The sequence below is a fragment of the Adiantum capillus-veneris genome, chromosome 7 (genome assembly GCF_014529385.1).
Source record: "Adiantum capillus-veneris isolate H3 chromosome 7, ASM1452938v2, whole genome shotgun sequence".
Taxonomy (NCBI): domain Eukaryota; kingdom Viridiplantae; phylum Streptophyta; class Polypodiopsida; order Polypodiales; family Pteridaceae; genus Adiantum; species Adiantum capillus-veneris.
The window spans coordinates 40,957,355-40,984,758 of NC_140937.1; the positions used below are offsets into that span (position 1 = coordinate 40,957,355).

The following is a 27,404-nucleotide window of genomic DNA, read 5'->3' on the forward strand; positions in this document are numbered from 1 at the left end:
GATAAATGATCTGCCCTTTGGTGAGTGGTGCCCTTTTTCACAACTACAGTGAAATTAAAATCCAAAATGATGAACCATCTCACTATTCTTCTTGTGTTGCATGGCTTGTTGACCAAGTACAATAAGGCTTGGTGGTCCACAAAGAACACAAGTTTGTTAGCTAATAGGTAATGTCTATACTTTTTTAGAGCATAGATAATTCCTAATCCTTCCCTTTCAGTGGTTGTATAGTTTTTCTCTTCCATATTCAACTGTCTACTAGCATAAGAAATAGGAAAATCAATTTTTCCGTCCCCTGGTTGAGCTAGTATACACCCAATGGAAAAATTAGAAGCATCTACATGTATGTGGATTATCTTATTCCAATCTAGTGCTTTCAATATTGTAGCTGAAGTGAGAGCTTGTTTAAGCTTCATGAAGAATTCTTCACACTCATCAACCCATTCACAGAGTGTAATCAAGCTATACATGGGTTTTGCAATTATAGCGTACATGTAAATGAATCGTCTGTAGTATCCACAATGTCCCATGAAAGCTTGAACCCCTTTGACTGTTGTCGGTCTAGGCAATTCAACAATAACATGAATATTATCCATATCAGTAGCTATGCCATTTCTAGACACTATATATCCAAGAAATTTTCCTTGTCTGCCCATAAATGTGCGCTTTCCAGGATTTAAGAAAATCCTATAAAGTCTACATTTTTCGAATACCTTTTTGAGGTGTTCAAAAAGATCCGCTTGAATTGATGAATATACACATAGATCATCCATATATCCTTCCAAGAAATTCACATATCCTTTAAAAGCATGGCTCATCAATCTTTGAAAGGTGGCATGAGCATTAGTTAACCCAAAAGGAATAACCCAATAGGCAAAAATACCCCATTCAGTTGCAAAGACAATTTTATGCCGATCTTTGGGGTCAACCAAAAGTTGATTGTATCCCAAAAATCCATCTAAAAAGTTGTAAGATTATTTTCCTGCAACTCGTTCTAAAACATGCTCAATGATTGGAAGAGGAAAGTTGTCTCTAATGGTAGTTGCATTCACATTCTTGAGATTGACACATACTCTTAATTTTCCATTTTTCTTGGGTACTACCACAATTAGAGACACCCAACCTGTGTGTTCAATTTCATAAATGAATTTGGATTCCTTTAGATTTTCTATCTCTTCTTTGATCTTTTTGAAAAATGTCTCATTATAAGTGTATGGCCTTTGTTTGCTTGGTTTCACATCATCTCTCATAAGTATGGTATGTTGACAAATTTTTGGATCAACACCCTTGAGATCCTTATAAGACCAAGCAAAGATATATCGGTATTCTTTCAGTACGCTTAACAAAATCTCTTCTTCTTCTTCCGTCAGGTCGTTTGCAATGTAGGCAGGTGTAGGCTCTTCTCCTGGTTCGACCAGATCTCTCTTTTTTGCTTTTTTAGGTCCTTCGTAGGACTCGCCCTATTTTCTTAGTTCCCTGACAGGTTGTTTGACTATGATCTTTCGGTCTTGGAGAGTATATTTCTTGTAATGGGATGCAACACTCATTACATCTTTACCTTCCTCCTCCGTGGTTTCTATTTCGGTTGTATGTATCTTCTTTAGAGCTTTCTTCAACTGTTGATGCTTTTTTCTTCGTTCAACTCGTGTCATGGTTGAATCCTTGCCCTGGTATTTAGGTTTTGCTTGAGTTTCCTTTCTTGTTTTTCTCAATGTTTTTGATATTTCTTGCTTTTAAAAAAATATATATCTACCAATGATTTTGTCTTTGACACAATCATGTGCATCTATTTGCATCAGCATAGGTCTAGATTTCAAGTTTCTTGTGTCTCTGTTTCTTTTATACCATTTTTGTCTTCTCGGTTTCTGGTTTGGAAAGTCAAAAAACTTTTCCTCCCCTCCTTTTATGAGTAGTTTAGCTCTCACATGTTCTTTTTCTGACCTCAAGTATGACCTTGAATCATCTGAGGTAGCTGAATGTTCTTCTAACTCGTCTGGTTTGGAAAGTCAAAAAACTTTTCCTCCCCTCCTTTTATGAGTAGTTTAGCTCTCACATGTTCTTTTTTTGACCTCAAGTATAACCTTGAATCATCTGAGGTAGCTGAATGTTCTTCTAACTCGTTTGTTGCATCATACTAGAGGTCTGAAAAGACTTGTTGAGCCTTCATCAAGTCCTCGGATTCTTGAATTTTGTCTTCAATGTGAAGGGTCAAGATCATTTGTATGGTAATTATGTCATAGCCGTCCTCATTGCAAAATTGAGTAGGCACAGATGTATATACACATACATCCATTGTTGCTAAAATTTGAGTCCACTCAAATGGCCCAAACAAATGCTCTGGAAAGGGTTCAAGTACATAGGCTTCATCTATGCAATCCCTTTCTAAGATACATTCTTCTCATTTTAAGCTCCCATTTTTTGAGGCTTCACACATACAAATAGGTGTGTCTTTGTTCAACCAAGATGGAAGCTTAGTTTCAGCCGAAGAGACTGAGTCTAATTCTTGTATGGGCATTTTCATGAGATCTCTACAAGTGTGATCTTTTAGATTAACCCTTGTTATTGATCCCACTTGCTTCGAGTACACATAATTGTTTCCCTAATCCTGAATGAGTTGTACTTGTCGCATGAAAGGTCTTCCCAAGATGATTTCATAATTGAGTTTCTTTTCAAAGTCCACTATTGCAAAAGGGTGTTGATAATCAATTCCATAGGAATTAACTATCACTTTTTCAAGCAGCCCTAAGGCTCTTTCTATGTGTCCATCAGCCAATTGCAATTTCATTCAAGTTTGTCTAATGGCTGGTTTTTCCCATGATTCCCATACTGCTTTGGTGGCTAAGGCTATGCCTGCCTGACTATCTAGTAATGCCATGGTTTCTATATCATTATATCTCACTGGAAGGGTTGTGTTTCCTTCTTCCCCTTCATAGTAATCTTTGACTTTGTTCATTGTAACGGAGAGTGCCCTATTATCCCCACCTTCTCTAGAGTTTTTTGTAGATCATTCCATAAATATGGTCTGATTTTTAACAGTTCTCTTAAAGTAAGAGTGCAATGAATGGGTGTAGACATGATTGAATGGATGTTGTGTATCTCTAGGGTCTGTTTCGCTCTTTTTTATCTGAGTGGTTTTACACACTATGGATTCATCTTTGTTATCTCCCAAGTAAGAGGATAGTGTTTTCAGAGTCATTGGTTTCGACATTTTGAAGCTTCAGAGCCTCAATCCCCATACAATGATTGTACATCCATGTCCATATCAGGAGGTAGATTGTCTAACCAAACTTCCTCTGTAGGAGTTGACTTCAAAGTTAAGATCCCATCTTTAATCTCTCTACCTTTTTCCCATACGTGTCCTGGCCAGTCTTCTCCTACAAACAAAATTCCATCTAAGGAATCTTCACTGTTGGGAACTGTGAGTTCTAGCTCTTTAGTTTCAAGGTGGGGTTCTACCGCCACTTCGGATTTCTCTTTAATGGTTCTTGTCACAAGCTCCTCAGGCTTTGCTATACTCTCGAGCTTGGGTTTTTTGTTTTTCCAGCATCTCTTGAGTAATTCTTACCAAATTTTGATAAGCTTCAAGCTTAGCTGTTTCCATAGCTGGAGAAGAATAGTTTTTCCATTTGTTTTCCATGTTTTGGCCTGCTTTAAGTCCCGCTTGGTAAGCTTCCAAGGCTGCATTGATTGGCTCAAAAATTTTGTCTACCAAAATTGATCCTCCAGTTTTCATTGTGGTTTCCTTGATTTCACTTCTAGTTTCTTTCACTTTTTCCTGGAATAGTTTCTTGGATTTCTCCTTGATTTCAGCCCTTTGTTTTTGTTTTCTCATCTCATACCTTTTGCGCGGCTGCTTCTCTTAGTCTTTTGAGAGAAAATTTTAGTATTCTCTGAATCATCAGAGGAGTTATGTTTCTTTTTCATTGATTGGAACAATAGGTTCACTCTCTGATGAGCTACTAGGTATCACTTGGACTACATTCACTACTGTTTTATCCTTTTTTAAATGATTTTTTGTTGTATATAAAAACCTTCAACTGGCTTATTGTTCTTGTCAAGCTCTGGGCATTCATTTTTCCAGTGATCATCTGTACCACAATTATGATAGTTTTCAGTTCTTGGCTTAATCATGGGCCTTACCATAGGAGGTCTAAAACCTTGATTAGCTACATAGTACATCAGTGCAAGCTTTGGCGTAGTATAAGTAATAGGTTCTTCCATTGGCGGTGGATGTGAATTATACCAAGCTCCTTCTACCATCACTATAGATGGACTAGGCTCAACATAGGGTGTAATAGGCACTAGTGTTTGTTCATCTATGACTCCCTCTGAATGCATGTACTTTACAGGCACTGCATTATGTCCAGGATGTGGAGGTTGTTGACCCAACACGGATTGAGTTCTTTCCATATCCATTGGTGGTCTTTGAGCTGGGGCCATATTAGGCTGATATCTGTACATGGGTTGTCCTTGTGGCCTCATAGGAACATATTGAACATTCCCATCATACTTTGGTCGGTAATAGCATTCATTGGTCTCATGGTTGGTCCATTTACCCTCAATTGTAGACCATTTTTACGACCTAATTGGTTGTCCCTGTTGAGGTATTCCTTGCCTTGTTCCCCTCATAGGTGATTTTTGCATGTTATTCATCATTTCATTCGTCCTTTTGAGCATCTCTTCTATGGATGTAAGCAGTGTTGCAGCAGTCATTCCCACTTGTGTTGGTTTGATGGATGTTGTTTTCTCTCTTTGATTATCCTTAAGGACATTTTCTTCATTGAAAATATCTCAATTGTCTCCTAAGTCAATAGCATCTGACACACAATCTTCTAGGGTCATATGTTTCTTGCTATACAATATAGCATGAAGTTCTTTGTTTAGCAGTCCCTCTAGAAACAATGATACTAATCTTTCTTATACACGTATTTCTAGTCCTGGGCATCTTGTAATGTATTGCTTCATTCTAGTTGCACAATCCCTAAAAGACTCACCTTATTGTTGGAATTAGGGTTGCAGAGAAATGCACACAGCTTGGAGAAGACTAAGGAAGCTCAAGGCACACAATAGAGAGTGTGTTACTTAATGTGTAATGGAAAGATGGATAGCCCTAGAGTGATGGGTGTATATACCATGCATGGGGGAAAAAACCTCCTAAAGAGGGAAAAAATGCCCCGGAGGTCCTAGTGTGTTCACACACATCACTACCACATGTGTATGGTAACAAATCCCCTCTGGAGTATGCGATGAACGAGAGCTGGCACATGAGTAAAGGGAAGTGCCATGCCTGAGGACATGATCAATCCACAAAGGGGAGTAAGCCCAAAGCTTTGAGGAAAGCTTCAAGCTTCTCACGAGACAATGCCTTTGTGAAAAGATCTGCAAGGTTGTCCTGTGTTGGCACATAAGCCAAGCTGATCTCTCCTGCTGAGAGCCTCTCCCTGACATAGTGGTAATGCACCTTAATGTGCTTTGTGCGAGCATGAAAAACTGGGTTCCTCGTAACTTCCAATGCGCTCTAACTGTCAGTGTAGATAGTGTTGGCAGTGTCCTGTCTAACACCCAAATAAGCCATAAGGCATCTGAGCCATACACACTCAACCGTAGCTGTGAAGACTGCCTTGTACTCAGCCTCACAACTCGAAGTGGCCATAGTAGGTTGCTTCTTGCTCAACCATGATTTACATGAACTGCCAAGCATGAAACAAAAACCACTTGTGGATACCCGCATGTCAAAACAACCAGCCCAATCTAAGTCCGAAAAAGCATGTAAGTCTAGCAGCAATGATCCCCCCTTGGGATAAAACAAGCCAAGATGTAAAGTGCCACTAAGGTAGCGAAAAATCCTCTTGACAGCCTGCCAATGCTTAGACCCTGGGCTATGCATAAATCTACTGACCTGTGAGATTGCAAACTGAATATCTGGCCTCGTGTTGCATACATAAATGAGGCATCCAACAACAGTTTGGTAAAGAGTGACATCAGCATAACTAGATGTCAATAGTGGCTAGTGAAAAGTTTTCATACGGCACCATAAAACAAAGAAAAGCTCATTATTGGTATTTCTATATAAATGATATCTAAATGCGTCAAGGAAAGTACCAACATAGCACCTAGTGTTTAAAAAAGTACCCAAACAAGTATATAAAGTACCAATACAATTCAAAAAATTACCAAATCACTATAACAATATTTCAAAAAAGTATCAAAAGAGTTCTAGAAAGTACCAAAACAATTTTAAAATAGTCCTTAACAGTACCAAATGAACAAAAATGTAGCAAAATTACCATGGATTGTGCCAACATAGCACCTAAGACAAAACCGCCAATATCATATAATGCTCAAAATCTAGTAACAAGAAGGTACCAAAATAGTTCAAGAAAGTAAAGAAGCACCATAAAGTACCAAGAAAAGTAGTTGGACAACATCTAGTGCTAAAAAAAGTACCAAAACAATTAGAGAAAGAACCCAAAACAGTTCAAGAAAGTACCAAAAACACCTAAAAATCTCAACAAATAAACCATTCAAGAAGTCAAACATGCCAAATCACCAAACCATTGGCAAGAAAAACACTTTCAATAGTCATACACAATGTAGTAAGCCGGAAATACAATACCTCCTGCTGTTGAACCTCAGCTTGGAGCTTCAAGATATGTTCGAATACCCCATGTTGTCATAAAACAAGCATTGACTTTCTCCCAACTCCACCTCAAATTCTCTGATCTCTTCATCAAGGACAATGATTTGCTACCACAATAGAACAATGCGTGCTTCCAGGGTATTAATTTCCTCTATCAAACTTTATGCCATGCCCTCTTTACCTTCATATACCAGTAGTTGGTCCTTGTTTGCTTGAATAGAGGCCTTTAGGTTTGTTAGGTTTGACGATCGTGGATGAGATACCAATTTTAGCAGTCTTTGTCACAATGCCTCTAAATCAGGTAGGTAGTCAGCCATTGTCCCTTTGTTAGCTTGTTGGTTCTGTGCAGATGTTGCTACCACTTTGAGTCATCCGGGCCTTTTTATCTGAATGTAGGACACTTCCAGGAAGAAACCATTTTGCCTCCTCCATGCCTCATTTTACAGTCAAACCCACCATTCATAGATGCTATCATCTGCAACACTCCTTCCCCAAACTGGACCCACAGTACTCTATCCCCATGCTGGGTCCTTTTTCCTTGCATGACATTTCTCAAAACTGTAGCAACTAGAAATTTTTTGGTCAATTCACCACATGAAGGGGACCCCTAATAAGCTTTAGAGAATAGAAATCTGCAATCTTCCACTAGATGTGGCTGCAAATCTTTTAAATAGATCTTGCTATTCTTTTTGTACTTGTACTTGAAAACAATTAACCATTGCTTGGGTGGCAAGTCTTCATCAGTTAGGTCCTTAGGGATTTTGCCTTTTAGAATGAGGTCGTACTCCTCATGTAGAGACAAAACTTGGTATGTTGAGGGTACTCCTCCATTTTATTCTTATATGAAAATGTAAAAAACATTGGTTGAATGACCTACACAACTAACACCTTGTAGGTCTTGCCTTGGCTATTCTTAAACACCCAATGATGGACATCAAAGAGGCGTGGCGTCTAAATTGTTATGGTTGGTGTTGATTCCCTACCACTTATTAGTATTTGGGATCCTTTTAGAGCTCGGGTTCATGGAGGGAGACAAAGTGCTCTCAACCTAGGTAAGTTGGAGGTGTTTTGGCTTGCTCCCTACTATGAAGTGAAATTCTCCTTTTCCGTAGTAGAGCAAAAGTGGATGGGTGGACCGGTCGATTCCTACACAGGGTCCGGTGCTTTTCTAGTCATTTATATTTTTTTAATTAGGGTGTATCCAAATTTTGTTATTGCATTAATTCATGGTTTCCTGTTTCCTTTACATGGGGCATTTAAAAATTCTCTTTTGTCATTTTTCTATGTCTCTACGCACTCTATTTAACCCTCCACTATCCTCTCTCTCTCTCTCTCTCTCTCTCTCTCTCTCTCTCTCTCTCTAAAATTCTTCAATGTAGTGTACATTTATATTCACTCTCCACCTTCTTATTTTTCTTGAGTACACTTTCTTTCATATCACCCATTCAGAGGTAGCAGTTGCCTCTGGATGAAGTCCAGCTTATGGCCTAAACTCCATGCTAAGGCGGGCGTTGAGAACTCCTTGTTACCATATACATGTGGTAGTGATGTGTGTGAACACACTAGGACCGCCAGGGCATTTTTTCCCTCTTTAGGAGGTTTTTTCCCCCGTGCATTGTATATACGCCCATCACTCTAGGGCTATCTATCTTTCCATTGCACACTAAGTAACACACTCTCTATTGTGTGCCTTGAGCTTCCTTCGTCTTCTCCAAGCTGTGTGTGTTTCTCTGCAACCCTAATTCCAACAATTGGTATGAGAGCAGGTCACGTCCTCCCGGGCTTAGTCGCCAGCTACTCCAGCACACGCCTACTCACTTTCTCCGATTTCAGTGAGCTTTGGCGAGCGTTCGCAGGTCTGCTCAGAATTTTGATTTGGGCTCATTTCGGCCTCCGTTTCTACTACAAGCAGTACTGCACAGGCTATTTTGTCATTTTGTGTAGAATTTTTGTCAGTGCCGTTTTCTGCATAACAGGTGCCTTATAGTCTTCTACGGTTTGTGCTATATAGCACAGGTTGTTCCCGCTCGGTTTCTCCTATTTTCGGGAAGTTTTCACATCAAGTGCAACATTTACCATGGCTGACAACAACAACACAGATGTGTTCAAGATGTTTGCTGCTGAGGACAGGTTGGATGGGGACAACTACCCTATGTGGGCTTATATGATGCAACATGTTCTTGTGTCAAAGGGTGTCTGGAACATTGTGCAGGGCATTGATGTACGTCCTGGTTCTGAGGATGTAGGCAATGTTGAGGATGTTGCAGGTCTTGCTACAAGGATTGCAGCTGTTAGAGTTGTTTTGCCTACGGCAGAACAAGCTCGTTGGGATGTTAAGGATGCGCAGGCTCATGCATTGATTGCGTTGTCTGTGAAGAGCACCATTGTTCCTCACATCCGTTCAGCAAAATATGCAAAACAGGCTTGGGATTTTTTAGCAGGTCTTTATGCAAGCCGCAATGAGGCTAAAATTGCTTTACTGCATAAAGGGCTGGAGTCGAAGATTATGCATGAGGAAGATGATATGGACACTTTCCTTGCTAGTGTCAAGGATATCAATGAGAAGCTTATTTCTGCAGGTGAAGTCATTTCAGACGGTTCCCTTGTGCAGATTGTTCTTGATGCCTTACCAGATTCCTACCAGACTTTTGCTAGTACTTGGAGACTTATGACCCAAGGAAATCCTGAAGTTGTCAAGTTTGATGCATTATGCACATTGCTATTGCAAGAGTCACTTTTTAGAAAAAATAGGACTAGGCAGCGTGAAGTTGAACAGGCTTTTATTGCTTTTCAAAGAAAGGGTGGTAATAGTAATGCAGCCACTTCTTATGGTTCTGCTGCGAGTGGCAAAAATTCTGTTCCTAATGCTTTTGCTGGCAGCACTTCGTCTGGAAATTCTGGTGATAAGGGCAAAAAGAAGATGTGTTGCCATTATTGTAAAGCCAATGATCACTTGATCAAGTCGTGTCCTAAGTTGAAGGCCAAAGAGGCTAAGAAGAAAGAGGGTGGTTCCACTGCAAATGCTGGCTCCACTACAAATGCAGCCATTGTTGAGTCTTCTGTGAAAGGAGACTGTGATGATGATGTTGATGCAGAATGGGCTTTTAGCGCAGAGTGCACTTACAATCCTGTTGTCCATGATGCATGCTTGTCAGTTGCTGCAGATTCACATGTGTGGTATTTTGACAGTGGTGCTACAAAGCACATTACCTCACATCGTGATTTTTTTACCTCTCTCGAGTCAGTCCCTCATGGGAATTCAGCCACTTGTGCCAACAACGCCTCTTATCCAGTTCAAGGAGTTGAAAAGATTGTGCTCACTGCTGCTAATGGCAGTTCCTTCACACTTGTTGATGCACTTTATGTACCTGGGATCAAGAAGAATCTCTTGTCTGTATCCGCACTTGTTAGACTTGGACTTGTAGTCAAATTTGTGGATGACAGATGTACAGTTCATGATCTCAGTTTTGGTGATAAAATTGTTGCATCTGGCCTTTTGTGCCATGGGCTGTATAAGCTCACTTTGTATGAAAGTGTGGACAAAATTTTGCAAATGCTGTTGCAGATTCAAGGGCTATTTTAAATGCAAAACTTTGGCATGCACGTTTTGGTCATCTGAATTTTTCCAGTTAGTTGCGTTTGCAGAAATCTGATATGGTTGCTTCTTTGCCGCCTCTTGAAGCACCTGTCCAAACATGTTTGTGAAGGCTGTATTTTGGGTAAGATGCAGCGTTCTAAATTTCCAAAGGATGGTTCAGTTCGGGCCACATGCAGGTTGCAGCTTGTGCATAGTGATGTTTGTGGGCCCATGCAAACTCCGCCCTTGGGCAATTGCCTGTACTTCGTGACTTTCATTGATGATTACTCCAGGCATGCATGGGTATTTTCACTTAAAGCGAAGTCTGAAGTTTTTATGTGCTTCAAACAATTTCTGGCTATGGCTGAAAATGTCTAGAAATGTACTATGGGCACCCTCCGTTCCGATCGAGGGGGGGAGTATATGTATCATGAATTTAATGCATTTCTGGCTAGTCGTGGGATAAAACACCAATGTACAGTGCCTTATACACCTCAGCAAAATGGTGTTGCTGAGAGGAAAAATAGGTCACTGACGGGAATGGCACGATGTATGGTCAAAAGTCAAGCTTTGCCGCATTCTTTTTGGCTTGAGGCCATTATGTGTGCCACTTATGTACTTAACAGGTGTCCTACAAAAGCTTTGCAGTCTATTACTCCATATGAAGCATGGCATTATAGAAAACCTTCTATTGAGCACATGCGTGTTTTTGGCTGTTTGGCATATGCTTTGGTGCCACAAGTGCAGCGCAGAAAATTGGATGATAAGGCTATCAAATGTATTTTTGTTGGTTATACTGTTGAAAGCAAAGGTTACAGGTTGTATCATCCGCAAACAAAACGTATTCTGGTTTCTCGGGATGTAATGTTTGTGAAAGATTATGTTCAACCCTTGCTGTCATGTACTAGAGACAGTAATGTAAGCTCACAGGACATTTATGACACTTTGTTGCCTCTTTTCAGTGGTGGAAATACGAATGTAAGTTCCAATGAGGCAAATGTACAGCCTATGGGGGTTTCTGAAAATGTTTTAGATCAGCCTATTACTGATGTAGATGTACATGATGTACTTGATGAGGAAAGGGCCGAAAATGAGCAAGCTAGAGGTATGCCAAAATGGCTGGTGCACACTTTGCGTGACAGTAAATTGGATGCACCTTTGTCTAGTCGTACTCGTTCAGGCTCTCTCCATGCATCTTATGCATAAGATTGTTATGCTTTGGCTGTGTGTAGCTTACATGATGTTGAGGAGCCTCTGACTTTTGATGAAGCACAAAATTCAGAAAATTGGATGGCTGCCATGCAATCAGAATATGATGCACTTATAGAAAATGACACATGGACTTTATGTGATTTGCCTCTTGGCAAAAAGGCCATTGGTACGAAGTGGGTTTACAAGTTGAAACGCAAGCCGGATGGTGAGATCGATCGCCATAAGGCTCGACTTGTTGCAAAGGGTTATGCACAGCAAAAAGGCATAGATTATGAAGAGACTTTTACTCCCACTTGTCGTATGACTACTGTGCGTTTTCTATGTGCATTGGCAGCTCATTTTGGTTGGGATGTACATCAATCAGACATTGTTACTGCTTTCTTGAATGGTGACATATTTGAGGAAGTTTATGTAACGCAGCCTCGCGGTTTTATCATAAAAGGATAAGAGGACAAAGTGTGCAAATGTAACAAGGCTTTGTATGGATTGAATCAATCTCGTCGTGCTTGGTATGAGAAAGCTGACACTCATTTGGTCAAACAAGGCTTTAGTAACAGTCCAACAGAAAGCACATTGTATGTAAAGCGTGAGGGTGATGTACTTCTCATTGTGGTTCTTTATGTTGATGATTTGCTGATCACTGGACCAAATGAGAGACATATTGCTGAATTTAAGGCTGATTTGAATGCTACTTTCAAGATGAAAGATTTGGGGCTGTTGCATCATTATTTGGGTATACAGTTTAAGCAGTGTGATGGTGGTATTGCCTTGTGTCAGAAAAGTTACATAGAGACATTGCTATGTAAGTTTGGACTTGAGGATTGCAAACCTATTGCCACTCCCATGGAAATAGGTTTGAAGTTGAGTCTACATGATGTTGGTGATCCTGCTGATGTCACTCTTTACCAAACTGCTGTTGGTTGCCTCATTTATGTATGCAACACGAGGCCGGATATTCAGTTTGCAGTCTCACAGGTGAGCAGATTTATGCATAGCCCAGGGTCTAATCATTGGCAGGCTGTCAAGAGGATTTTCCGCTACCTTAGTGGCACTTTACATCTTGGCTTGTTTTATCCCAAGGGGGGATCATTGCCGCCAGACTTACATGCTTTTTCAGACTCAAATTGGGCTGGTTGTTTTGACACGCGAGTGTCCACAAGTGGTTTTTGTTTCATGCTTGGCCGTTCATGTATATCATGGTTGAGCAAGAAGCAACCTACTGTCGCCACTTCGAGTTGTGAGGCTGAGTACAGGGCAGTTTTCACAGCTACGGTTGAGTGTGTATGGCTCAGACGCCTTATGGCTGATTTGGGTGTTGGACAGGACACTGCCAACACTATCTACACTGACAGTCAGAGCGCATTGGCAGTTGCGAGGAACCCAGTTTTTCATGCTCACACAAAGCACATTGAGGTGCATTACCACTATGTCATGGAGAGGCTCTCAGCAGGAGAGACCAGCTTGGCTTATGTGCCAACACAGGACAACCTTGCAGATCTTTTCACAAAGGCATTGTCTCGTGAGAAGCTTGAGGCTTTCCGCAAAGCTTTGGGCTTACTCCCCTTTGTGGACTGATCCTATCCTCAAGGCATGGCACTTCCCTTTACTCATGTGCCAGCTCTCGTTCACCGCATCACTCCAAGGGGGATTTGTTACCATATACATGTGGTAGTGATGTGTGTGAACACACTAGGACCGCCGGGGCATTTTTCCCTCTTTAGGAGGTTTTTTCCCCCGTGCATTGTATATACGCCCATCACTCTAGGGCTATCTATCTTTCCATTGCACACTAAGTAACACACTCTCTATTGTGTGCCTTGAGCTTCCTTCGTCTTCTCCAAGCTGTGTGTGTTTCTCTGCAACCCTAATTCCAACACTCCTCCCTTCCACAACTCTGATGTATATTAAAATTCTATAAAAGTATAAATTGTATATTTTTTTCATAGGCTCTTGGGGAGGGTAACTCTTAGAGTTACTCTCCCCCTTAAAAGTACTTTTTCAATTTTCAAATATTAAAAGTTTCCCTCTCTTATTTCCTCTTTGTAGTCTCTCTCTTCTTGGTTCTCCCCCTCCAAAAGTTTCCCAACCTCTCTTTCTCTCCCTCAGCTCTACTGAAAAGTGAAGATATGTAATCTTTATCCCCAATCTCTCTCTCTCTCTCTCTCTCTCTCTCTCTCTCTCTCTCTCTCTCTCTCTCTCTCTCTCTCTCATTCCGTGACATCTCTCTCTCCTCTTCGTTTCTCATGTTAGGAAACCGTTTGTAAAGTAGCATACCACACAGCATTTTAAATCTGTAGCATCCCTTTCTAGATTTGCAACCTCTTCCTCCATAGCTACAACATCTCCTTCTAGATCTACAACCTCTTTCTCCATAGCTACAACTTCTCCTTTTAGATCTATAACCTCTTTCTCCATAGCTATAACCTCTCCTTCTAGATCTACAACCTCTTTCTACATAGCTCTTTCTAGATCCAAAACCTCTTTTTCCATCGCTCTAACATCTCCTTTCAGATCAAAATACTATTTCTCCATAGCTCCAATATCTCCTATTAGATCTACAACCTCTTTCTTTATAGGTGAAACATTTTCTTCCTTAAACAAGGTTCCCTAGCCCACTTTTTCTCTCCTCCCAAACTTTCTTTCAAATTTTGTAACCTCTTTCTTTATGTGTAGCATCAACTTCCCAACTCTAGCTCTGTATCACTTTCAAGATCTCTTTCCATAATTGTTACAAGGTCTCTTTCCTCTCTCTCTCTCTCTCTCTCTCTCTCTCTCTCTCTCTCTCTCTCTCTCTCTCTCTCTCTCTTTCTATGTGTGTGTGTGTGTGTGTCACGTGTGTGTGAACTATGAACTATGAACTATGTAAGTAATTTCTAGCATGCATGTGCTTGTTCATAACTACCAAAGGATTACAATGGAGTAGAGATCTACTTTACAATGTGCCAATGAAGTAGAGATATGCTTTGCATGGTGCCAATATAGTGGAATGAAGGGGTGTATGTAAGGCTTATCAAGGGTCACACATTTTCACTGTTGGCAAAGGATCCTTGGGTAAGTGCTAGTTCTTGCAAAATGTGTGTGGTTAGTGTATTTTTTCCATGAATGGATCATTGGATATTTTTTTAAAGATTAAAAGGATTTTTATTAGTCATTTGCTATTTTACCAAATTCTATAAACTCAATAACATTGGAAACTGGTATCACTACCTCCAAAAGAGTCACTTGTAAAATGCTAATCAATGGCATGGGAAACTTGAGTCCAATACATTTCATCAATGTAGGCCAAAAGTATGGATTTGGAAGAGATAAAATGTTGAAAATTCATATTGCAATTGAACTTAGCTATTATTTAATTGGATCACACTGTATAATTTAGCTTTTGATATTGTACATCTTGTATTCATGTTTGCAAAAGTTAATAGCATGGAATTTGATGGACATTATGTCTACAATATTAGAATGATCAAGCCCTAGGGAGACAAAATCAATCACTTAGTGGCTGCAACAAACCAAGAACCAACCAAACCAATATGGATGTTCAATTGTGGGACCAAACCTCAATAACCAAGAATCAATTGAAGGTGTACAACAAAGAAAGGTGCCGCAAATGGAAGGCAAGATGAAGGGGCCAAAAAAGTGGAGATTTAGAATAAAAAGGGAGGAGCCCTTCATCATGATGGTGGAAGAGAGACTTGAGAGCCTAGCTCTGTTTCCCATGTATAAAATACTTATGTAGAAAATCCATATGCTAAGCTAGTGAGATCATGCACTTGATTAATAAAATATAATCTTTACCATCTTACAAAGTTATCTCTTACCTTGCTCTGCTCTTTGTCATTTTCTTGAAGTACTTTATGTTGTCATTCAATTAGTGGTCAATTGCGTTCACTTGTCTAAGCCCCACAAAAATTTGTGTTGAGGCTCAGGTCAGCCAGAGACTCTGGTAGTTGACACATTCCGAGAAAATTGGAGAGATATAGATGAAATGTGGTGTGATGCCCTATAGTATCAAATGGGGTACTCTAGAGTACCAAATTTGGTATTGTGCATCTAACTTCAAATGTCACATCAAGCATAGGAAGTGAACATGCATTGTTTAATTAATAGAAGCTTGATGCCAATGAATAGCGTACCACATCTTGACTTGTTGGCAAATTTTGATTCATCTTCATCAAAGAGGAGTGAGGTCCGTTCAAAGTCGATGTCAACAACCTTGCACTATTTTGTACTAGCCCTTGTGTTGGGACTAGTTTTGTGCTCCAGCTCTATTTTTTGGGGGAATGGGGTGGAAACACCTTTGTTGTTGCTTTTGCCAAGGGAGGACATTCTCTCATTGGCCTTCAATTTTAGTTTGCATGTTAAAGGTGACGCTCTGCTTGTAGTAGATCCCTTAGCCTTTGATTTCAGTTTGCATGTTAAAGGTGATTCTATGCTTGTAGCAACTCCCTTGGTCTTTGGGATCCTCATGGTTGGAGAACCAACGCAAGAGAGTAGAGCTGATGCAAGTGCATGCGATGCTGAGAAGGAAGAGAGAGAGAGAGAGAGAGAGAGAGAGAGAGAGAGAGAGAGAGAGAGAGAGAGATTGCGCAAGGCAACGAGTGAGAGAGTAAGCTATGCAGCTTCAGTTCAAACGCAGGGCGAAAACCTTGGAATCCACTCATGATGCCACTAGTCTCACAATGGGGTAGCCCATTATGAAACTGTACAAAGTATTCTCATAGAAATACCATTATATCTTTAAAAAATAGAAATGCAAACATCATTTGCCTCCAAATTTTCCCTCCAAAGTACCAAATAGGTGGAAAAAAATTGGCCCTTTTTTTGTATCACCTCAAGAGTGTCAACCCCGTGTATGTATGTAAACCACAATTGGAATGGTTACTACACATTTCTATTAGCAATACTGCAGAGGTTGTTGGAATTAGGGTTGCAGGAAAACAAACACAGCTTGGAGAAGATAAAGGAAGCTCAAGGCACACAACAGAGAGTTTATTACTTAGTGTGCAATGGAAAGATAGATAGCCCTAGAGTGATGGACGTATATACAATGCACGGGGGAAAAAAATCCTCCTTGGGGGGGGGGGGGGGGGGGTGGGGGGGGATGCCCCAGTGGTCCTAAGTGTGTTCACACACATCACTACCACATGTATATAGTAACAGATCCCTTCTGGGAGTGATGCGATGAACGAGAGCTGGCACATAGAGTATAGGGCAATGCCATTCCCTGAGGACATGATCAATCCACAAAGGGGAGTAAGCTCAAAGCTTTGTGGAAAGCTTAGAACTTGTCATGAGACAATACCTTTGTGAAATGATCTGCAAGGTTGTTATGAGTTGGCACATAAGCCAAGTTGATCTCTCCTACTGAGAGCCTCTCCCTGACATAGCGATAATGCACCTCAATGTGCTTTGTGCGAGCATAAAAAACTGGGTTCCTTGCAACTGCCTATGCACTCTGACTGTCAGTGTAGATGGTGTTGGTAGTGTCATGTCCAACACCCAAAGCAGTCATAAGGTGTCTGATCCATATACACTCAATCGTAGCTATGAAGACTGCCATGTACTCAGCCTCACAACTATAAGTGGCCACAATAGGTTGCTTCTTGCTCAACCATGGGATACATGAACTGCTGAGCATGAAACAAAAACCACTTGTGGACACTCGCGTGTCAAAACAACCAGCCCAATCTGGGTCCAAAACTCATGTAAGTCTGGCGGCAATGATCCCCCCTTGGGATAAAACAAGCCAAGATGTAAAGTGTCACTCAAGTAGCAAAACATCCTCTTGACAGCCTGCCAATGCTTAGAACTTGGTCTATGCATGAATCTATTGACCTGTGAGACTACAACTGAATATTCGGTCTCGTGTTGCATACATAAATAAGGAAACCAACAGCAATTTGGTAAAGAGAGACATCGATATGATCACCAACATTGTGAAGACTCAATTTCAAACATGCTTCCATGGGAGTGGCAACAGATTTACAATCCTTAATTCCAAACTTACATTGCAATGCCTCTATAAACAAGGAAATACCACCATCACACTGCTTAAATTGTATGCCCAAGTAATGATGCAATAGTCTCAACAAATCTTTCATCTTGAAAGTAGCATTCAAATCAGCCTTAAATTCAGCAATATATTTCTCATTTGGTCCAGTGATCAGCAAATCATCCACATAGAGAACGACAATGAGAAGTACATCACCCTCACGCTTTACATACAATGTGCTTTCTGTTGGACTGTTACGAAAGCCTTGTTTGACCAAACAGCTTCTCATACCAAGCACGAGGAAATTGCTTCAACCCATACAAAGCTTTCTTACATCTACGCACTTTATCATATTGTCCTTTAACGAGAAAACCGCGAGGCTGTGTTACATAAACTTCCTTAAATATGTCACCATTCAAGAAAGTAATAACAATGTTTGACCGATGTACACCCCAACCAAAATGAGTTGCAAGTGAACATAGAAAACACACAGTAGTCATACGACAAGTCGGAGAAAAGTTTCTTCATAATCTATGCCTTTTTTTGTGCATAACCCTCTGCAACAAGCCGAATCTTATAGTGATCAATATCACCATCCAGCTTGCGTTTCAACTTGTAAATCCACTTCGTATCAATGGTCTTTTTGTTAGGAGGCAAATCACATAAAGTTCATGTGTCATTTTCTATAAGTGCATCATATTTTGATTGCATGGCAGCTATCCAATTTTTTGAATTTTGTGCTTCATCAAAAGATAGAGGTTCCTCAACATCACATAATCTAGACACAACCAAAAAAATCTCATGCATAAGATGCATGGCGAGAACCTGAACGAGTATGACTAGACAAAGGTGCATCCAATTTACTATCACGCAAAGTATGCACTAGACATTTTGGCATGCATCTAGCTTGCTCATTCTCAGCCCTTTCCTCATCAAGTACATCATGTACATTTGCATCAGCAATAGGCTGATCTGTAACATTTTTTGAAACCCTCATAGGCTGTACATTTGCCTCATTGGAATTTACATTTGAACTTCCACCACTGAAAAGAGGCAACGAAGTGTCATAAATGTCCTGTGAGCTTACATTTACTATCTATAGTACATGACACCAATGGTTGAACAGAATCTTCCACAAACACATCCTCCCGTGAAACCAAGATACACTTTGTTTGCAGATGATATAACCTGTAACCTTTGTTTTCAGCACTATAACCAACAAAAATATATTTGACTGCCTTATCATCCAATTATCTGCGCTGTGTTTGTGGCACCAAAGCATATGTCAAACAACCAAAAACACGTATGTGCTAAATAGAAGGCTTTCTATCATGCCATGCTTCATAAGGAGTCATAGACTACAAAACTTTCATAGGACACCTGTTAAGTACATAAGTGGTACACTTGATGGCCTCAAGCCAAAAAGAATGTGGTAAAGCTTGACTTTTGACCATACATGTCATGCATTTCTTGTTGGTAAAGCTTGACATGTATGATGTACATAATCTTGACATGCTCAAAAGTCAAGCTTGACACGTATGTACATACTCTTGACTCGTCTGTGCATTGGTGTTTTATCCCATGACTCACAAGAAATGCATTAAATTCATGAGACATATACTCTACCCCTCAATCTAAACGGAGGGTGTCCATAGTATATTTTGAGACATTGCAGCCATAGAAAAAAAAATTTGAAGTACATAAACCCTTCATACTTTCCTTTAAACAGATATACTCATGCATGCCTGGAGTAATCATCAAAGAAAGTCACAAAGTAAAGGTACTTGCCCAAGGACAGAGTTTGCATGGGCTCACAAACATCACTATGCACAAGTTGTAACCTACATGTGGCCCTAACTGAACCATCCTTTGGAAATCCGAACGCTGCATCTTACCCAAAATACAGCCTTCACAAACATGTTTGACAGGTGCTTCAAGAGGTGGAAAAGAAGCAACTATATCAGATTTCTGCAAACGCATCAGATTGGTAAAATTTAGATGTCCAAAACGTGCATGCCAAATTTTTGCATCTGAAATAGCCTTAGAATCCAAAACTTCATTTGCAAAATTCTGCCCACACTTGTCATACAAAGTGAGCTTACATAGCCCACGTCACAAAATGTCAAATGCAATAATTTCATCACAAAAACTGAGATCATGTACTGTACATCTGTCATCCACAAATTTGACTACAAGACCAAGTCTAGCAAGTACAGATACAAACAAAAGATTCTTCTTAGTCCCAGGTACATACAATGCATCAACAAGTGTGAAAGAACTGCCATTTGCAGCAGTAAGAACAATCTTTCCAACTCCCTGAACCGGATAAGAGGTATTGTTGGCGTAAGTGACTGAATTCCTATGAGAGACAGAGTCAAGAGATATAAACAAGTCAGGATAAGAGGTAATGTGCTTTATATCACCACTATGAAAGTACCACACATGAGCATCTGCAGCAACTGACAGACATGCATAATGGATAGAAGGATATAAGTGTACTCTGCACTAAAAGCCCATTTTACATCAACATCAGCATCACAGTCTCCTTTCACAGAAGCCTCAACAATAGATGCATTTGTAGTGGAACCAGTCTCTTTGGCCTTCAACTTAAGATACTGCTTGATCAAGTGATCAATTAGAAAGAGGATGAGGTCTAGGAGGGCCTCTTTGTTTGCCATGAGATTATGGAGGTGATTAACATTTTGATGAATAGGTGTATGCCATGTGTGCAAGAATGGTGGGTGTGTAAGAGAGGTGCAAGAATGGTCAAAGGATGCACTTTTCCCCCCCAAAAAAGGGAGGGACAACTTTATGATTTTTGGCCTTCCATAACTCCTACATACGATCTCCAATTTGAGCGGACATTATAGATCTATAATCTACACACGAAGCTCTTTTCGTAGATATGTTACTTGATACAGTTTTTTCCGTTAGATTTTAAATTTCATTTTGGGAGAAAATTTTGAATTCAAATGAATTAGCCGTTTTGCCTGTTTGAATTCAAAAGCTCTCCTTTGATTGCTTTCTTAATACTAGAGCTTTGACTTCCTTAAACTGTCAAATAAAGAGGCCCTCCTAGACCCCATTCTCTTCCTAATGCATTAGCTTTACAATAATGGCAACGCATCTTCTTTTTGTCCTTATCACCAAAATTTCCAGACAAATTGTTGCCAAAAGAAGCATTAAGAACAGGAGTGGTAAAAATTGTTGCCAAAAGAAGCATTATGAATAGGTGATTTATCACTCACAGAAGAACCATGAGAAGTGGCTACATTGTTGTTACTACCTTTTCTTTGAGCAGCAATAAAGGCTTGTTCAACTACTGCACGCTGTCTAGTCCTTTTTTTTTTTTTGAAAAGTGACTCTTGCAATAGCAATGTACATAATGTATTAAACGTGACAATTTTTGGATTTCCTTGGGTCATAAGTCTCTAAGTACTAGCAAAAGTCTAGTAAGAATCTGACAAAGCATCAAAAACAGTCAGCACAAGGAAACTGTCATAAATGACTTTGCCTGTAGAAATAAGTTGCTCATTGATATCCTTGACATCAGCAAGGAAAGTGTCCATATCATCTTCCTCATGCATAAACCAACTCTTTACACAACAATGCAATTTTAGTCTCGTTGCGACTTGTATAAAGACCAACTAGAATATCTCAAGCTTGTTTTGCAGATTCGCTGAACGAATGTGAGAAGTAATAGTGCACTTCTTAGACAATACAATCAATGCATGAGCCTGCGCATCTTTTACATCCCAACAAGCTTGCTCAGCCGTATACAAAACAGCTTTGGCAACAACAATCCCGCCACCAAAACTTGCAACATCCTCAATATCGCCTACATCCTCAGAATCAGAACGTACATCAATGTCTTGCACAATATTCCAGACACCCTTTGACACAAGGACATGTTACATCATATATAAACCAACATAGAGTAATTGTCCCCATCCAATCTAACCTCAGCATCAAACATCGTGAACACATCTGTGTTATTGTCAACCATGGCAAATGCTGCACCTGATGTGAAAACTGCTCGAAAAGAGGAGAAACAACACGTACTATATAGCACAAACCGTAGAAGACTGTAAGCGACCTGTTATGCAAAAAACGGCACTGACAGAATTCTACACAAAATGACGAAATTACCTACGCAGCTCTGCCTGTACTGGAAACGGAGGTTGAAATGAGCCTGAATCGAAAATCTGAGCAAACTGAGCTCTACGAAGACTCCCGAAGTATTTGTCGAGCTGCCGACGCTCGCCAAAGCTCACAAAATCTGAGAAAGTGAGCAAGTATGTGTTGGAGCTTCTAGCGACTAAACCAAGGAGGACGCAATCTGCTGTGATACCAACTGTTAGAATTAAGGTTGCAAGAAAAAACACGCAGCTTAGAGAAGATAAAAGAAGCTCAAGGCACACAACAGAGTGTATTACTTAAGTGTGCAATGGGAAGATAGATAGCCCTAGAGTGATGGGACATATATACAATGCACGGAGAAAAAACCTCCTACTGAAGGAAAAAATGCCCCGACAGTCCTAAATGTGTTCACGCGCATCACTACTACATGTATATGGTAACAGAGGTAATTGCCTGGAGTGAGGCCTAAGCTTGTATAATAACAGCTAAGTCGCCTTGTCTATGTCCACATGAGCGTATGTGTACTTTCCTCTTAACAAATAGCGACACAAAGCATGCTACCCATGACCTCATTAACCTAATTGGTGGCCACTCATAACAACTTCAACAAAGGGCTCTGTGTATTCTCATGAGGATGTAATTTCAAAAATCCCAAGGAACCGCTTCATGCTATTCTCCTTCGTGCTCATACTATATTCAACAACATGAGTAATCCCTCATGCATTATCAATAGTATTCAGCATGCTAATTTGTCAGTTGAGCACATGCTTCATTGTGACATCGAAAGGGCTTTTCGCTCAAATCAGGAAGTGTATGGAAAACTGATCATTACTTATACTATTTTATTTGGGATCTTTTAATTGTATATGAGTGTCGCAGAGGAAAGAGCTCCTCTGCCATCCAAAGCATTTCCAGCTGAGGAAATGCGTGTGCAGAGGAATTCTCTTCGGTGTGGAAGGTGAACAAGAGTAAAGCCATTGTGAAGGCAAACACGCCTCACGTGTGTAGTTATCTATCAAGTCGATTGCTTCACGTAGAGCTCACAAACTGATGCTGCATCAAAGGATGAAGTGTTACAATCTCTTCCTTTAGTTGCACCCTCCACAGGGGGTTCACCATTTGTAAACCCTCCATATCATGTGCGTTTTAAAGCCAAATTCAAAAACCCCATACCTACATATTTTTCATGGTATAAGGCGCCCTTCTCAATCTGTGTATGTCGCCATTGATTGAAACCCTTCTGTATGTTAAACTGTACAAAAAATGGCAGTAAGTAACTCCTTCTGTTAAACTCACGTTACTATATTTTACATATTTTTAAGTGACCCCCCTTGAGCAAAAGCCAGGCTGTCTTTGCCGCATACCCACACATATTGCATCTTACTACTTGTCTGCTCCTGCATAGATATCATGAATTAGAGCATAAGAAGCTCCATCATTCTCATCCAAACATATGGCACTTTCAAAGGCCTGTTTTGCAAGCTTAGTGTTTCCCCACTTTCTGCATGCACCCAACAAAGAGTGCCAAACTACCGCATTAGGATGGATAGGCATCCTCCGTACCAACACCTCAGCCTTATCTACTTCACCTGCACGACCAAGCAGATCAAGCACACAACCATAATGTTCCAGAACTGGGGCAACACCATACTCTTTCGACATCACCTCAAAGCAAGTTTGGCTTGTGTCACACATACCAGTGAGATTGCATGCACTGAGAACGTTAACAAAGGTGATGCAATCAGGCCTTAACCCATCTCTCAACATCTTGTCAAAGAAATAAAAAACATTCCTACTCTCTCCAAGCTGAGCAAATCCTGAAATCAAAGCATTCCATGATACTACATTTCGAATCGGAAGATTATCAAGAATTTCTTGTGCTTTTTTAAGCAAACCGCATTTGGCATACATGTCCACTAAGGCGCTCCCTACAGTAACATCGCTGTCCCGAAGACCAATCCTTTCAATCTCAATGTGAGATTCTTGTCCCAAGTCTAAAGCTCCTGTTTTGCCACAAGATTTCAAGCTGCATAAGTAGGTTACCTTGTCCGGACCAACACCCTCCCATTGCATACGTTTGAAACATTCTAAGGCATCTTCGTCATGATCGTGCTCAATATATCCTGCAATCAATATATTCCACGATATCACATCTCGAACTGGAAGTTGGTCAAAAACTTCTTGCGCCTTGGCAAAAGAGCCACATTTTGAATATGCATCTACTACAGCATTGCCAACAAACGGTTCTTCTTCAAGCAAGCCCTTTCTTGCAATATGGTCAAGCACTTCTTTGCCTTCCTCGATTCCTCCAATACTAATGCATGCTTTCAAAGTAGATACAAGTGTGATGGAGTTTGGAGTTACTGCCTCCAATTGCATTTGATGGTAAAGGTTTAATGCCTTCTGACCGCATCCATGTTCAGCATACCCGGCAATAAGTGCTGTCCAAGCGACAACATTCCGAGCAGGTAGCTTGTCAAACAGTTGCTGTGCTTTGATGAGACATCCACACTTGGCATACATATCAACCAAAACAGAGCCAATGATAAGGTCTGTCTCAAGGTTGCTCATCCTTTTGATCTCCGCATGTATTACTTCTCCTCTCTCTAGAGCTCTTAAACAGCCACAAGCTTTCAAACCCCACACAAACGTTGATATATTTGGATCAACAGCGTCAAGTTGCATTCTAAACAGACAACTTAGCACCTTCTGATCATGCCCATGTTCCGTGTATGCTGAAATCAGTGCATTCCAGGTGAAAACATTTTGGGTTGGAAGCTCATCAAACACTTTCTGTGCTTCAGCAAGCATGCCACATTTTCCATACATTTCGACTAAGACAGTGCCAATGACAACGTCCAACTCCAGTAACCCATTTTTTATTGTCCATGCATGCATCTCTCCACCCTTCTCTGCAGCTTTGATATTGCCACATGCTTGCAAGCTAGAAACGAAAGTGACGGCACTTGGGCAAACCCCTGCATGCTGCAACTTCTCAAAACATGCAATGGCATCTCCATCATACCCTTGTTCTGTAAAGCCTGTGATAAGCGTGTTCCATGAGACCACATCTTTGGCTGGAATCTTGTCAAACACTTGCTGTGCGGCATCAATTGCGCCACACTTGCAATACATATCCAGTAAGGCATTTCCAATGCCAACATTTCCATCCAAAATCCCCTTCATCTGCATATCAATGTGCAGTTCCCGGCCTTTCCTTATGTTCTGAATGCTTCCGCAAGCTTTCAAGCTACAAAGATATGAAATGTCATCAGGAGGCACACCTTGATGTTGCATGCTTCCGAAACATTGGAGTGCCTTGTCACCTTGTCCACAGTCAGCATATCCTGTGATCAACGTGGTCCACAATATTGCATCCTGTATTGTAATTCTATCAAATGTTTCTTGTGCTCTCTCAAGTAAATCACATTTGATGTACATGGCAACCAAGGCAGTGCCAAGCACAGGGTTTTCGGTCAATAGCCCCTTCCTTTCAGCTTCTGAATGAATAGCGCAACCCTCTGCCAATGCCTTACAGCATCCGCAGGCTTTCAAGCATGAAACAAATGTAACAACATCGGGGAAAACATTTTCCACCAACATCTTGCCATAAAGGTTAAGGGCTTCCTCACTAAGCCCATTATCAGCTAAGCCTGAAATAAGGGCATTCCATGAAACAACATCTCGAACAGGAAGCATAAAGAAGACTTCGTGTGCTATCGTAAGCAACCCACACTTTAAATACAAGGCCACCAGCATGTTGCCAACAAAGATATCATTCTCTAGAAACGCCATCCTCGCAATTTCTGCATGTACTTCAAGGCCTCTTTTTAAGTCTTTCAGGTCTGTGCAAGCCTTAAGCAAGGCTTTATAAGCATGTTTTGTGATACGTACAGAGCCAAACCCTTGAACTATTTCATGCAAAGTGAAGGCATGTTGAGGCTCCCCACATTGTAAATAATCAAGGATGAGGGGAAGAGAGACTTCTTGTAACACTGCATTTTCGAAGAAGTGTAAAGAATGTTGAGCATTTTCAACCTCCACCAACACAGCAACAAGCTGTTTACAAAGCCGATGGTCAGCTGCGAGCCCGTTTGTGTACATGGAAGCAAGGAAACTGCGTACATGTGCAAGGCCAATGGATTGATTCCTAACCTTGTGAAGCATGTGTGCAACGACCTCATAGGAAGGCAAAGGCAACATCCACTTTTTCCAAGAGGGCATGGTAGCACTCTTTTTCTGTTGACGTGTGTCAATCTTCTTTTCTCTTCTTCTTCTTCCTCTTCTTCTTCTTCTTCTTCATCATCATCATCTTCTCCTCCTCCTTCTTTGACTTTGGGGCTGCGGTATTCCTGCTATCCTCCTCCTGCATACCGCTATGCAGGAGATCGTTGCTTGAATGGACCATGTCTCAACTTCACATTGCGCTTCCCGAATCCTTATCTCCCAAACTAGATTGTTGCACGCGGAAGTGATGAAATCACGAGGCCTACCACTTGGAGAGCCAGCAGCACTACAATGTATTCTGATAGCAAAGGGGGCAGGTACCTGCTGGACAAAATTCTATATAAAAAAAAGAAGAGAATCTCAAGGTGGAGTTGATGTAAGGCAATGCTCATTAAATTCACAAGGAAAAGGCCCTGCCATAATAAAGCACAGGATGGCTATGTGATGCAGGCCGAGTTTAGTCCAAATGCCTCGATTGGGAGCCCAAAGATGTGTCGTGTTCACTCAGTTGTGTTGTACTCTATGGGCCGACGTATGACAACCGAAGGCTTATGGGAGTGGGGGGCAGCGGCGAGACTAACAACAGAAATGTACAAGTTCATGGCAGTTGGAAAAGGCTTCTATGTGGCACGATGTGCTTCTGAGCAAATTGTTCAAGGTCTGTTTATGCGAGGAGGCATATGGGGAGGTCCTCAGTTTGCTTATGCTATGCCTCGGACCTCCGAGTTTTGCATGAACAAAGAGTTTATGGACTATTACCCGGTGTGGTCACGGTCAAGGGCTTTCCTATATGGCTTCATAACCATGTTGGCTCCAGAGCTGCCATGTTGGGCAGGGTGTTGTTCTTGCTAAAATTGCAGCGGGTAGAGTTAGGCTTGGACATAAAGGTATGCATACTATTGAATATGAGAAAAACTATCCCCAAGTATATGGATTTGAACATGGGGAGTGTTGGTGCATACTGACAAGATTTAGCTTTTGCTTCGTTCCCGAATGCTTGCTAGAAGTGCTGTAGAATTGGGCACTATGCTATGGATTGCCCTGAGGTGGAAATGGCCTCTATTTCAAAGGTTCGGGACAACTTGGAGGTGGGTCACTAGAGAGGTCAAGCCGTCGACTGATGACACTAGGATGGAAAAAAAGACTAGCGAACAAGATGGGATAGGTGGGGATTGGCTAAAGAGAGGGATTTCCTGGGGTTGGTTTCTGAGTGAGCTTTTGAGAATGCTTTTTAGTGTTGTCCTCAAAAACTTGATTTATGTCACAAAATGTTGTCTTTAGAGCGCAGAAGAGGGAGCTTTCAAGAGAGAGCTTATTTCGCCTTTTTAATGTAATGGAAGCGGCCTATGAACTTTGAGAATAGCGAAATCAGGAGAATTAAAGAGAGCATTTTTGTGAGATTACTTTGAGAACATAGAGGGGGTACTTAATTGATGGTAGCAACATAAACATAGTACTTAATTAACTTGGCATGAACAAAACTTTTGCAAGAGAGAGAGTTTAGAGAACTTGACAACAGTTGAGGACCGGATTTATGTGGAGCCAGTCCCCCCTCCAATAGGCATTTGTATTATAGATTCTCCTACTAAGAGAGACTTGGTACAATACAATCTTTG

The 27,404-nt window shown here is 40.8% G+C and overlaps 1 protein-coding gene across 2 annotated transcripts; it reads right to left on the bottom strand.

The window, feature by feature from the left end:
- Nucleotides 1-22,373: 22,373 nt before the first annotated feature.
- Nucleotides 22,374-26,130, bottom strand: LOC147453733 (pentatricopeptide repeat-containing protein At5g27110-like). Of its 2 annotated transcripts, XM_086515833.1 has the most exons (2): nt 25,717-26,129; nt 22,374-25,620 (listed from the first exon to the last, which is right to left on the bottom strand). In XM_086515833.1, the coding sequence occupies exons 1-2, from the start codon at nt 25,783-25,785 to the stop codon at nt 22,945-22,947; spliced, it is 2,745 nt and encodes a 914-aa protein (XP_086371959.1). In that variant the 5' UTR covers nt 25,786-26,129; the 3' UTR covers nt 22,374-22,944. The 2 variants fall into 2 exon arrangements, with proteins under 2 accessions (XP_086371959.1, XP_086371958.1); XM_086515832.1 differs by having other exon boundaries at nt 22,374-26,130.
- Nucleotides 26,131-27,404: the final 1,274 nt, after the last annotated feature.